The sequence below is a fragment of the Nelumbo lutea genome, chromosome 8 (genome assembly GCF_056320005.1).
Source record: "Nelumbo lutea isolate HS-2025 chromosome 8, American lotus-T2T, whole genome shotgun sequence".
NCBI classification, from domain to species: domain Eukaryota; kingdom Viridiplantae; phylum Streptophyta; class Magnoliopsida; order Proteales; family Nelumbonaceae; genus Nelumbo; species Nelumbo lutea.
In genome coordinates this window covers 55,794,495-55,808,584 of record NC_142691.1, presented here as the reverse complement: position 1 = coordinate 55,808,584, position 14,090 = coordinate 55,794,495, and the positions used below count along the sequence as shown (strand labels likewise).

Genomic DNA, 14,090 nt, shown 5'->3' with positions numbered 1-14,090 from the left:
TGACAAACTTTCTTTGTTAAAATTCAACACAGATATAGTATCTTGAATACCTCGACACCAAAGTGAAGCAAACAATATAGTTCTACAAAAATGACGTATACAGAATTTATGAACCAAAGATTCATTTGCTTCATTCAAGAACGATTTTCTACATTTTACCCTATCTGTACTTAAAATAACATCTATTGATGGAGAGTGATTTGGCCTGACCTCATAATAAGGGGACATGTGGACATGACTCTACATAAGTGACAATTCAGTGTAATGAGCTCGCTACAACTCCAGCGTGACTAGCTCGCTACAACCCAGCCTGATAGTTCGCCATAAATGGCAGCTCGCTACAAGGTAATTCTGGACTACCCCGAGCTAAAACTCTCCCGAGCTGGGATCACCCCAAGCTAAGAGTATGAGCGGCAGCTCGAGAATATTAGTTCGGGTAAAACTAACTCGAAGTATACCGATCTGCCTTCCTAAGAGTCCTAAACAGCTACCTTTAACGGTTTCCGGATATTGCGGGATTACACCTCGTAATTCCCAGCATTATCTCCCCGCCCGATGAGGGTAGAAGTGATTAACATCATTGGATAACATTTATCCCTAACATGGAAACAGACTCTATCATGGCGATAATCTCGGAACTACTCTGCAAAGCCCGTGAGGACTCCATTATATAAAGGCCCTCCCTCCGGGGGCCCAAGGGACGCGCACAATCTCTGCTCTCTAGCCCTTACTCTGAATTCATATAAGCTCGTAGTTTACTGACTTAAGCATCGGAGCGACCTCGCCGAGTAAACACCCTCGGGTTCTCTGATTCACTTCTTGCAGATCAGCCACCTCCGCCGTCAACCGGAAGCCACCTCACCTCCAGCTAGGAGCAATCGGATTGCGACGCATCAATTGGCGTCGTCTGTGGGAACGCTTTGAAAAGCCTATCTCACCAAGCAATTTCAGTCAAGTTCCCATGGCTTCCTCTAGCAACGCCGGACATAGCGCTGACGTGAACACCTCCGGGGTACAACCTCAGATCCCAACGGTATGCATAGGTCAGTTCATCGTACCTCTCTCTGCAGATGGGGTCCCTATTCTGAATGTGCTACAGATCATAGCACCAGTAAATGCCCCATTCCCCTCCACGGTAGGTGCAATTACCTTGTTTCTGATCACAATTAAGGATGTAATTTTCCCCGAACTGTTAAGCCATCGAGCTAGATGACCGAGGTGAGGGTTTCTTAGCTGTTACCCCGAACTGCCACCCAGCACTTAGGAATAATTGGCCAAAGTGAGCGGCATTATAGGGTATACGCCCGACTTGTCTGCACACGGGCTACAGACCGTAACAACTATTATAGATGCTCATACCCGAGCTGGCTGTGCTTTAGCACTTCGCCTATGCCAAAAAGGCAACTAGATTTTTGATGGCATCGAGGTCCTTCATTAGCTTGGCATTTTAGCCCTTAGGCTGAGGGAGCGACTTATAGTCCACTCTCTTCTAAAGCTCGCCCATGCCAAAGAGGTGACTGGGTCTTATAGTACCGAGGTTTAGCTCGGTACTTTGGCCCTTAGGCTCAAGGAGCGACTTGTGGTCCACTCAGCTTGGTAATTACAGGTAATATTGCCTTAGGTTGACAATATTCCATGCCCGAGGTATTTGCTTCCCTTCTAGGGTTTCGAGCTTATACGCTCCTTCCTCGAGAACCCGCTTTACTCGGTAGGGTCCTTCCCAATTTTGCCCGAGCTTACCAACACCGGGCTCAGGTACCATGACTTTAAGAAGAACCAGATCTCCGACTCAGAGGTTCCGCTTCTTGACCCTGACGTTATAGTACTGAGCTACTCTCTGTTGGTAGGCCACGGTCCTACTGTATGCGAGGTCCCGTACCTCATTAAGTAGGTTGAGGTTGGTACGTAGCTCATCCTTGTTTGCTTCGTCGTCGTATGCTTCCAAGCGTAGCGTTGCGACCTCAATCTCGGCTGGGATCACTACCTCTGTGCCGTAAGTGAGGTTGAAGGGGGTCTCGCCCATTGCGGTCTTCACCGTGGTTCGATAAGCCCATAGTACGCTGGGCAGCTCGTCTACCCACAGTCCCTTAGCTCGGGCTAGGCATGCCTTCAGTCCGCAGAGAATGGCTCTGTTTGTGACCTCCACTTGACCGTTCGCTTGAGGGTGCGCCACCGAGGTGAAATTATGTTGTATTCCCATGTCTTTGCACCAATTCTGGAATTTAATGTCCTCGAATTGTTTGTCGTTGTCAGAGATGAGCACTCGGGGTAGTCCGAAACGGAAAACTATATTCTTCCAGAAGAAATTCTTCACACTTCGTGCTGTGATCGTTGTGAGAGGTTCGGCCTCCACCCACTTTGTGAAATAATCCACAACTACCACTAAGAACCTCCTTTGTCCTATCGCTGGTGGAAACGGTCTGAGTATATCGATCCCCCACTGTGCCAAGGGCCATGGGCTGGTGAGGTACTTGAGGTCGGTTGCGGGCTGGTGGTGGATATTGGCATGCTTTTGACACTTGTCACATCTTTTGACGAGGTCAATCACGTCTGCTTTCATCGTTGGCCAATAGTATCCCTGGCGTAGTGCTTTTTGGGCGAGAGCCCTGCCCCCCATGTGTCCACCACTCAAACCCTCATGAGTGTTGCGGAGTACGAGCTCGGCTTCAAAAGGTCGTAAACAACACAGATAAGGGAGCGTGTAAGATCTCCGGTATAGCCGTCCGTCTATTATGACGTATTTGGCTACCTGACGCTCTACCCTTCTGGCAGCAATACGATCTGCAGGGAGGGTCTCGTGTAGCAAGTAGCTCGCGAGTGGATCAATCCAGCTTGGCTCTGCTTGTACGATAGGAGCGACCTCCTCTGCCCCCCCCCCCCCCCTCCCGAGAATGCTAAGCCGAGGCAAGTTCTCTATGTACACGGTTCTCATGGTGTTGTGGCTTGTGTTGGCTAATCGGGACAGGGTGTTGGCCTCAGCGTTCTCGGACCTTGGGATCTGCTTGATGAAATATGATCGAAAGTTGGCTCTCGAGCTTCGTATTCGCCGGTGACCTGGTTGACCACGAGCTAGGAGTCACTGTAGACAATGATGTGTTTGGCTTGCACTTCATTTGCTAGAGCCAGCCCGGCTATCAGTGCCTCATACTCTGCTTCATTGTTGGACGCAACGAACTCGAAGCATAGCGCATACTCTAGTTTCACACCACTTGGTCCATACAGAATGATTCTGGCACCGCTACCTTGCTAATTTGACGAGCCATCCACAAGGAGGATCCAGGGCCCCTCATCCCAGGTCGGCTTTGATCTAACCGGGAGAGGTGCCGCGCTGGTTGAAGCTTCCTCGTTGTGCTTGGGCTCGACTAACTCAGGGACCTCGGTGCTGAAAGTGCATCCAGCGACGAAGTCAGCTAAGACTTGGGCCTTGATAACAGTTCGCGGTTTGTACTGGATGTCGTACTTGCTGAGTTCGATGGCCCACTTCGTCAATCTACCGGAGACCTCGGGCTTGAGCAAGACTTGTCTCAGAGGCTTATTGGTGAGAACGACGATTATATGAGCTTGAAAGTACGACCAAAGTTTTCGATCTGCAACAACTAGTGCGTATGCCAACTTTTCGATCTCGGGATACCTAGTTTCTGCTTCCTGCAACACTTTGATAACATGGTAGATGGGCCTTTGAACCTGATCTACCTCTTTTATCAGTACCGAGATGTCTACCTCGTCACTAGCGAAGAGGTACAGCTCCTAAACATCTCCCTCCTCGGGTCGGGTCAAAACCGGGGTGCTGGCGAGGTACCCTTTGAGCTCGTCAAAGGCAAGCTGGCACTCTTCAGTCCATTCGAAGCCCTTGCTTCTTTTAATTGCCTTGAAGAAAGGCAGACAACGATCTGCTGATTTAGACATGAAGCGGCTCAGAGTGGCTATGCAACCATTCAACCTCTGAACCTCCTTCAATTTTCGGGGTGGCCTCATATCTAAGATGGCCTTGATTTTGTCAGGGTTGACCTCAATGCCACGTCGGTTGTGGCTTCTATCCAAAAACTGAAATTCCTGATCTCATTTCCAAGTCTATTGTAAAGATCGATGAATGGAATCATTTAAAGATGCAACAAGTACTTCAAGACATGGGGAGAGAAATTGTTCGCAAAGAATCGCCTAATGAACCTGGAGAGCGAAGCAGATTGTGATTGGAAGGTGATGCCCTTGATGTGTTGAGAGAAAACAAGGTAATTAGAACTAGCTAAATCCATGAGCTAAATAAATAGATGGATCGCTAAAAATTGTGCTAAAAGAATTGCAAATTGGTTCATTTTAAAGATTTTGCAAAAGCATTAGGAGACATAGATACGCCCACGCATAGATGATGTCAAGACCGGCCATGACAATGCTATTTTACTAGTATCGTGTATCCAACCATATGATGTGGCTTTGATCACCTATTCTATGATTTCTTTTTGACCTTTTATTTGTAGGGAACCAATAAAATTCAGGGGTTCAGCCTTGAATTATTCTTCAAACGAAAAGAACCATTGCGCGTTGGTACTAAAGCATTTGAGAAGATGACCAATCTTAGACTGCTCAGAATTGATGGCGTAATTCTCGAAGGAAGCTATGAAAATATGCCGAAAAAGATAAGATGGCTCTATTGGCATAGATTCCCTTTGCAGTCTATACCAATAGATTTTTATTTATCGCATCTTGTTGTTCTCGAGATGACAAGTAGCCATCTCAAAAAAGTTTGGGAGGACGGAATGCAAGTAAGAGACAAATTTTGTTTTCATTTTTACCATATATATATCACTAATTATTATTATATCTTTTACATGCACTACACCTAATTAATTTCTTTATATTCACTCCTAGTTTTATCTTACAGCGTCTCATGCAGAATTTGAAAATCCTTGATCTTAGTGACTCCGAGTCCCTAATAAGGACCCCTGACTTCTCAAAGCTCCCTAATCTAAAGAGGTTGATCCTTGGAGGTTGTTCAAGTTTGGCTGAGGTTCTTGAATCCATTGGATGCCTTGAGAAGATAGTTCATTTGGGTATGAATCACTGTGTTCGTCTTGTGCATCTTCCAAACAGCATTGGCAGTTTGAAGTCTCTAAAACAACTTTCGCTCTCTCATTGCAACCAACTCAAAAAGTTACCATCTTCAATTGGACAATTGAAATCTCTTGAAAGTTTAAAGATGAATGATTGTAGGCGATTTGAAGAATTACCAGAGGAATTGGGGGAGATGGAATCTTTAAAGAATCTTCGTTTAAGTGAAACTGCAATAAAACGGCTACCATCTTCAATTGGACAACTGAAATCTCTTGAAACATTAGAGATGAATGGTTGTAAGCAACTTGAAGAATTACCAGAGGAATTGGGGGAGATGGAATCTTTAAAGATTCTTCATTTAAGTGGAACTGCAATAAAACGGCTACCATCTTCAATTGGACAACTGAAATCTCTTGAAACATTAGAGATGAATGGTTGTAAGAAACATGAAGAATTACCAGAGGAATTGGGGGAGATAGAATCTTTAAAGATTCTTCGTTTAAGTGAAACTACAATAAAACGGCTACCATCTTCAATTGGACAACTGAAATCTTTATACCTGCTCGGGTTATGTGGGAACTTGTTTGCTAGCCTCACAAACATCGTCCGCCTTTTTAGGCTTAGGAAACTTGATGTAAGTGAATGTGAGAATCTTGAAGCACTTCCAGAGCTTCCATTGAGTTTACCTACTTTGGGTGTGAGGGGGTGTAACTCATTGGAAATGTTGGGGAATCTTGGATGCTTAACCAATTTGAAGGGCACACTGGATCTAAGTTGCGGCAAATTTCGTAGCCTACCAGACACCATCGGTCAGTTTTCACATATCAAGGAGATTAATGTAAACAATTGTATGAACCTTGAGAGGCTTCCAGATGAGCTTCCTTCAAGTTTGTGGGTATTGAAGGCAGTGGGTTGTACATCCATTGAAAGATTCCCAAATCTCTCCAACACAAGGGAGTTAAAAGCATTGTATCTTGGTAATTGTAAGAAGTTGGTTGAAATTCCCACTGATATTGTACTCTTGAATGGCTTGAAAGAATTTGTTATCCATGATTGCACACAAATTGAACAACTACCAGAAGAATTGTGGGGTATGGAATCGTTAGAGAGGCTTGGTGTAACTTATTGTAAAATAAAACAAATTCCATCTTCAATTATTGGACTGTCAAAGAAGCTTCAACAATTGAATTTAAGTGGGAACTTGTTTCATGGCCTACCAAACAGCATCCGTCACCTCTCTAATCTTCAGATACTCATTGTATGTGATTGCAAGAACCTACGGACACTCTCAGAGCTTCCTTCAAGTTTGATGCGTTTGTGGGCAGATGGTTGTACATCCCTAGAATGTTTACCGAGTCTCTTACACACACCAAACTTAAGAGAGGTAGACTTGCGAGGGTGCTACAATTTGGCAGATGGTTGGGAAAACACTGTCAAATACCAGATTGTGAAGACAATGATGATGGATAAGAGAGGGATCAGAACGTACCTTCCCTGTAGTAAGGTTCCATTGTGGTTCAGTCATAAGAGAAAGGGGGATAAAATATAAATGGGTTAATTGTATGCGCTATTTGTCCTGAACCAACATATATAGCATCTCTTTTGATGCATCATCCATTTGGAGTAATATCATTTCCAGAACCTCCGTTTTGGACAACACCTCACGGAGAAGGCGGCAAACAATTGTGGTTGTATTTTGTTCCACAATCATCACGTTGTGATAAAATGTTAAACACAACAATTTCTATAAGATTAGGGGACAAGAAGGAATTGGTGAAGCAATGTGGAGCCCATGTCTTATACGAGGACGATGGAGAATGGAATTTCTTCCCACACCCCATCCTCCATAAAATGATGACGAAGGAATTTCTTCCAGTAGTTCCAACAACACCCGCAATACATGTTCAAGGTTTGAGAATGAGATTGATTGATCATTCATCCCATCCATATACACTTAAAATCACAATCTTTGGTTTCATTCATCCATCACTCCAAAATATTAATTGTCACACGCACACCTAAGAGTAAAGTGTGCTTTTAAATTTTAAGGAGTATAAACAAGCTCACATTTAAAAATTCAAAATTTTTTTTAGTAATTTTCTAATGTGAGATATGTTAAATATTAGTTTTAGTGTGAGGAAAAAAAAAACCATTTTCAAGATATATGTGTAGATGTATTTTTATGTAATTAATCAATCAAACCTAATTAGATTTAATCTCTATGATTAAAATCAGACATGCGTAACTGAATGCATTGCAAAACACTGTTTACCATCAAATTGGGGACCAGTGAATCAGTACGCTCCTTTTCATTTTCCTTCTTGTTCTTCAGGTGATGATATTATTGACCGAAGTATATCTATAGCAGTCAACGTGGGGACCAAGACAGGTCACATTGAAGTTCAGGCAGGGCCCAGTAGTGGCCGACCATCTAATAGATGCCGCGGTGAAGAGGGTTCTACAGGTATGTTTGCAGAAGACGCTACATGATTTAATTATTATATGCCAATTTTCCATCCCCATATAATTTGGTCAAATTATTGATCTCTGCATCTAAATTTGGATTTTGTTTATTTTCCTCCCCCAGACTTTTCCTCAGTTTGGAAGGAGTGAAAAACTATTATTTTGTAAATGTATTTGCGTTGTATATATTTTGTTTTAGTGAAGTCTTTTTTCCTTTTTTTTTGTCCTTGTCTCTTTAATTATGAAACTTCATTGTTTTCTTTCTGGTGACTTGGAGATTTAACTCTTGGGTTAATTTTTTGTTACCTCTTTCTTTTCCTCTGCCATTCTTAGGTTAGATATTTGGTGAAGCTTCAACCAATTACAGTTAATTTGCTATGTATTGACATTGTTTATTTAATTTACAGGGGAGAATGGTGATAAATTCGCACAACTTAATCACTCTAGCTTTTCCTCTCTATGTTGTCGTCCTCCTCCACCTCAAGCCCAGTTTCTTCATCCATGGGCCCCTAATGAAGATTGCTTCTTGTCATCTACATCTTCCTTTGATCCTTGTCCAGCATCGGAATTTCATACGAATGAATATGGTTCCTGATCATGTGCAATCCGGTCGGTTTTAGCTGTTAACGACCTTGCTTCTGAACTGGGTAGCAGGGAACTTGAAACGGAGGAGATGAGGAAGCTCCGAGGGGAACCCGGTGTAACGGCTCCGAAGCTTAAGTTAGAATCCTTCAAAAGCAAGATAAAACCAGATAGCGCAAAGTTTGCATACCTTGTTTGTTGGGGGCAGGGGACTCTTATAATCACTTCGCGCACTCGCTCCGAGGCCCTTGTCAGGTCGGGTATGATTAACCTTGCGCTTGTCAATTCAGCCGTCGTCCTTTCTGCTGGGACAGATCCGTCACTGCCTAACCATCTCTCTAATTGGAGATGGCGGTGTCAGTGGCAGTGGCAGGTGGCCGTTTAGAGTGCGGCCGCCAAGCGTCAGATCCCAAGTCAGTCAGGTGCGGCGCCCTCAGTCACGGACTTCCTCAGTGTCAGGCATGGTACGACTTGTTTGGTTTTGGTGCCCAGAAGGTGATGCAGAGTGGTGAGCGAAGCGAAGTCTTAAGTTCGGAGGTATCTATAGGGCAGGTCAATTCGGCGAGGTGTATCCCGAACTGTTACAAGGTTGGCCAGTTCGGCGAGGTATACCCCGGGCTGTTACAAGGTTGGCCAGTTCGGCGAGGTATACCCCGAACTGTTACAAGGTTGGCCAGTTCGGCGAGGTATACCCCGAGCTGTTACAAGGTTGGCCAGTTCGGTGAGGTATACCCCGAGCTGTTACAAGGTTGGCCAATTCGGCGAGGTATACCCCGAGCTGTTACAAGGTTGGCCAGTTCGGTGAGGTATATCCCGAGCTTTTACAAGGTTGGCCAGTTCGGCGGTATACCCCGAGCTGTTACAAGGTTGGCCAGTTCGGCGAGGTATACCCCGAGCTGTTACAAGGTTGGCCAGTTCGGCGGTATACCCCGAGCTGTTACAAGGTTGGCCAGTTCGGCGAGGTATACCTTGAGCTGTTACAAGGTTGGCCAGTTCGGCGAGGTATACCCCGAGCTGTTACAAGGTTGGCCAGTTCGACGAGGTATACCCCGAGCTATTACAAGGCTGGCCAGTTCGGTGAAGTATACCCCGAGCTGTTACAAGGTTGGCCAGTTCGGCGAGGTATATCCCGAGCTGTTGCGAGGTTGGCCAGTTCGGATTACTTTCTGGTTTTGGGCCAAGGGTGAGTTTGGGCCCCCAGTAAGGAGTTCGGTCCGCTGGTGTCCCCTTGGTGTTCACGCCTTAGGCTTGCTTTTTTGCCGAGCTGTTGTTTTTGCCACATGTCGCATAACTGTGAGGTCGGGCCAAATCTTCCTTCATCAGTTCTAGCTATCAAATCACCACAATTCCAATCGACAGCGTCCAATTTTCTTCAACTCTGCCTTCTGGACCGGGTATTGGCATCAAACCCATGCATCATAAGCGATTTGCTGCTATGTCCTATTTATCTTCCGGTTACTCTTTAGTTGATCAAAACACATATTGTTTGACATTTTCTTCTTCAGGAGCAGAGACATGCTTACATCCAACCATTCTGCAACATCAACTTGACTTCATCAACAATTGCATTTCGAATGCTCCTGAACATCAAGAACACTTTCCCGCCATTTCAACACTTCAATCTTCTACAGACGCCTCATCTAATCCTATGGCCCACCTGCCATTACATTCTTGGGTATTACCCTGTGAAGGGAGAGGTCCTTTTTTTCCAGAAAGTCATCATCTACAGTTTCTGAACTCTAGCACAACTTGGAAGGCTGAATCTTCGGCGGTTCCAAATCAAAAGATTGTAGAAGGATGCAGCAACTTTGTTATTTCTGAAGCCACACAAGTTGGTCAAGAGGTTGGAATACCGTTGGATAGATTCCCTGATAATGGTTTACAAGCTTCTTTCTCTCCGGTGGGTTTTGGTTTTGATCCTATAACTTGGGTGTTTGGCCAAGAGCAGTGACTAGGCCCCAACGATGCCTCTTTATTTGAGTTTCCAAGAGATGATGTTATTGATGAAGGTAGACCAAGACCAGTAGTAATCAGTGCAGGTGCTAAAAGAGACCATGGTGAAGATGAGGCAGGGCCTAGTAGTATCCCGTCTAAAAAGCGACATACGGGAGAGTTGGGACCCTAAAGATGGAAGTAGACTGAGCTTCTCCCACCGACATGGTCAAAATCCGAAAGACCTTCATAATTTTAATAAATTTTGTCCTATGGATATTTGGTTTTCCATTAGATTATTTTTTTTATTTCAGATGCAACATTATTAAGGTTATAGCATCATATGACATTACATGCGCTAACCGTCTGAAACCACTCGGCCGAATTTTAACATGTCTTTGCAAATTTCAACTTTAGAATTAGTTAAATCACAAATTCCTTAATAGTTTAAGAGCTATCCATAACTGCACAATTAACATGGTGATCTAATTTTTGTGTTCCATGTTCATAACACACTGCCCCATAAAAAAGAGCTCCATTTGAGTGGCTTCAGGAATAACAATTGTGTTTCTCTAAGGCTGCCTTCACCATGAGATTGTTGGAAAATAATAAAAAAGGTAGAATGAAATTTATTGGTAATCTCCTTCCAACAATTTCCTACAAGATTCAAAATTACAAGAAGATTGAATAATTTAAGCATTGCGGTGAGAAAAAGTATTCATGGTAGTGTCTTTTGGATTTTAATCAATATTTAGGTATGACATGCTATGTTATAGAGTACGAGTGGAATTAGGCTACTTCAGCTTTTTCTCTTTTTTATAAATAGTTAACCTACCAATCAATTCAATTCACCAGTTCTTTAGTGGTTCTTTTGTTTTGAAATATTTTCGTCAAGTTCCCCTCTTGCAATCATGAGTTTTCTAAAGAGTCGGTCCTAGATCTCTCTTAGAAGCGGTAACACTTCACACTCACTTAAGTCAATTATTAGCATACACTACACACTATTCTTAACTAATTAAGAGCCTTATGCTATTTTCAAACTACAATGAACACTATTTTATTTCAGCATCTGAAATAGGACACAAAATGATAGTGCTTTCCTAAGTTATCTAATGACTTATTTTTACCCATTCAACCTAATTCCAAGGATTTCCTTTCATATAGGTTTGGTGTCCATTGCTAATGATTTATGTAACAGGTTTCAACCCCATTCCTATTGATGCCTCATAAGCAACTTTAAAAGTCTACGATTTGGCTAATGAATCTAAAAAGTTATTTTCAGATATCACAAAATCTAGAATGATTGTACATTCATTGAGGTATTGTTTTACTAGGTTAGGCCTTAAGCAGATATGCCTTCTTTTATCCTTGTAGGCTTTGTTATTGCTTCTGGCTATTATTGTTAAACTATCACAATGGAGAGATATAGAGGGAACCAACTGTGACCAACATGGTATATTTGCCAATATGTTCTTTAGCCACTCTACCTCATCCTTGTCAATTTTAATGCAATGAATTCGGCCTCCATTGTTGAATTGATATTATAGGATTGCTTTACTGATTTCCATGATACTATTCCTCCATTAAGGGTAAAAACATATTCAATGGTGGAAGTACTATTCTTTGAATTTGAAATCCAATTCACATCAGTAAAGCTTTCTAAAGTAGGAGAAAAACATAAGTAGTGTAAACAAAAATTTATAGTTCATTTTAAATATTTTAATAACCTTACCAGAGTTTTCCAATGTTCATTTCTAGGATTATGAGTATGTTGTCTTAACTTTACAATAGCTATAGCTATATCTGGTCCTGTGCAATTCATTAAGATACATATCCAATTGTACTCGCATACTCCTTTTGTGAAACAAGTTCTCCTACATGTTTTATTAAGTAAATAATATAGTCAAAAAGTGTTTTGATAGGTTTACAATGATAGTGTCCAAATTTTGTAAAAATACTCTCTACGTAGTGTGATTGGAAGAGAATAAAATTTTCTTATTATTTATGAATTGTAATCCCTAAGATTACATCAACGTCACCCAAGTCATCGGTATCAAATTTGGACGTTAGAAATTGTTTAGTTTCTTTTACTACCATCAAATTTGTTCCCATTATTAGCATATCATTGACATATAAACAAAATATGACTCCTTTATCATTTACAAACTTACTATGGATACATCTATCATAATCATTTATGTTATTTCCATTTGTTGCTAATATATTGTCTAATTTTTTATGCCATGTTTGAGAGTTTATTTTAAGCCATACAAATGTTTAATTAGCTTGCATACTTTATTTTCTTATCTTGACATTCATTTAGGTTGCTTAATATACATTTATTCCTCTAATTCCCCATTTAAGAAAGTGATTTGTACATCCATTTGATGAACTACTACTTTGTAAATGGATGCCATAACAAACAAAACTCTAATTGTATTTAACCTTGCAACTAGGGTGTAAGTGTCAAAGAAGACTATATCTTTCTTTTGTTTAGACCCTTTAGCAAATAATCCGACTTTGAATTTATCTATTGTATCATTTGGTTTTAATTCTTTTTAAAAATTCATTTACAATCCAGTGCCTTAAAAATTCATTTTGCATCATAGGACTCAATTATTGTGTTATTCTCTACAACGTTATCAATTGTTTTAATTACAAAAAACCAATAAGTCACATTATTTTGTGTATATCTAATGAATATATAGTCACAAGTTTTTTGTTCCAATTTCTTCATTGTAGGTTTAAGGTATTCTAACATTTATTAAGTAGACCCAAACTTTTAGGTAATTCAAATTAGGTTTCCCGTCATACCACAGTTCAAAAGGTATTTGGCCTTTATTCTTGGATGACATTCTATTATATAAGTGATAAGCTGTTATGATTGCTTCCTCCCATAAGTTTATAGGTGCACTTGAATTAATTAGCATATCATTCATCATTTCTTTTAATGTTCTATTAAGTCTTTCTACAACTCTATTATATTCAGGTTTGTAAGGGGTTGTGGTTTCATGTATGATTCCATTTTCTTTAAAGAATTTCTTGATGGTTTCACCTACCTTGGAGATGTAGATGAAACACAGCCTCCTAAAGATGAAGATGATGGTGATGATGATTGATGATATTGATGATATTGATGATGATGAAATACCACCCAACTTTGGTTGGTAGTTGGTACCATTGAGAAATGAGGCCAACGTATCGGAGTATTTGGATGATTAGATCGGTGCAATATATATGTTGAATTTGTAGTTTTGTTTTGCGTTTAATACTTGTTAAGCTTGGTTTGCAATCTTTTTATTACTTTTGATTGTAATCATTTTTTAAGTACTTAAGTATTGTGATTGATGAATTAGGAAAGCATGATTTTACGGCAATATCTATAAATCTTTTTGCAAATTTTCTTCTCTTATCTTTTTAGTGCTTTTGAACAATAAGTCCAAAGGAAACTCTAAGAGACTTAACCATCTAAAGGGGTTCATTTTCATTTGTAAATGTAAGGGCACTTCTAAAGCAAGTATTACTATTATTTAGTTTTACTTCTTGTTATGTACAAATTTATTGTGTTACAATTTCTGATGTATAGTTGATTGCAATTGCTATGAATAAAAGCAACCTCATTAGGGTAGAGAAATTTGATCTTCAAGAGGCTCTAAGGTACTTGAGTCTTCTCCCCAATTCTATAGTATGATGGATTATAATGGCTTGAATGTTTAGGAATACATTGTTTGAAGTTTAGTAAACTCTATGTTTATATGAATAAGATAAGCAAATTATTTGAACTTTAGGAAAACAATGTAAGTTTAGTGAACTCTATGTTTATATGAACTCTTTTTTTTTTTGTGTGTTTTTTGTTCTATTTTTTACAATTTTTTGTGTTTTTTTGGTAGTTTTTGTATTTTGTTTTGTATTTTCTACACATGTATGAGTATGACTAAACACATCCTAATTCATGTTTCTTTTCTGTATTTTTTTTTTTGTATTTTTTGTAAATTTTAGAAATTTCCTATATTTTTTTTTTGTATTTTCTATGTGTTCTTTATTTTATTATTTTTCTATTTAAA

The 14,090-nt window shown here is 40.6% G+C and overlaps 1 protein-coding gene across 1 annotated transcript in view; it reads left to right on the top strand.

Annotated features, from left to right (window-relative positions):
* LOC148844298 (uncharacterized) overlaps positions 1–13,145 on the top strand; it is a 29,117-nt gene extending 15,972 nt beyond the window's left edge. Inside the window, 7 exon segments of the mRNA XM_088959532.1 lie at positions 4,019–4,229; positions 4,476–4,760; positions 4,892–6,545; positions 6,644–6,958; positions 7,382–7,513; positions 12,769–12,775; positions 13,016–13,145. Of these exon segments, the coding sequence (XP_088815658.1) occupies positions 4,019–4,229; positions 4,476–4,760; positions 4,892–6,545; positions 6,644–6,958; positions 7,382–7,513; positions 12,769–12,775; positions 13,016–13,145 (2,734 nt within the window).
* The last annotated feature ends 945 nt before the right edge of the window (positions 13,146–14,090 follow it).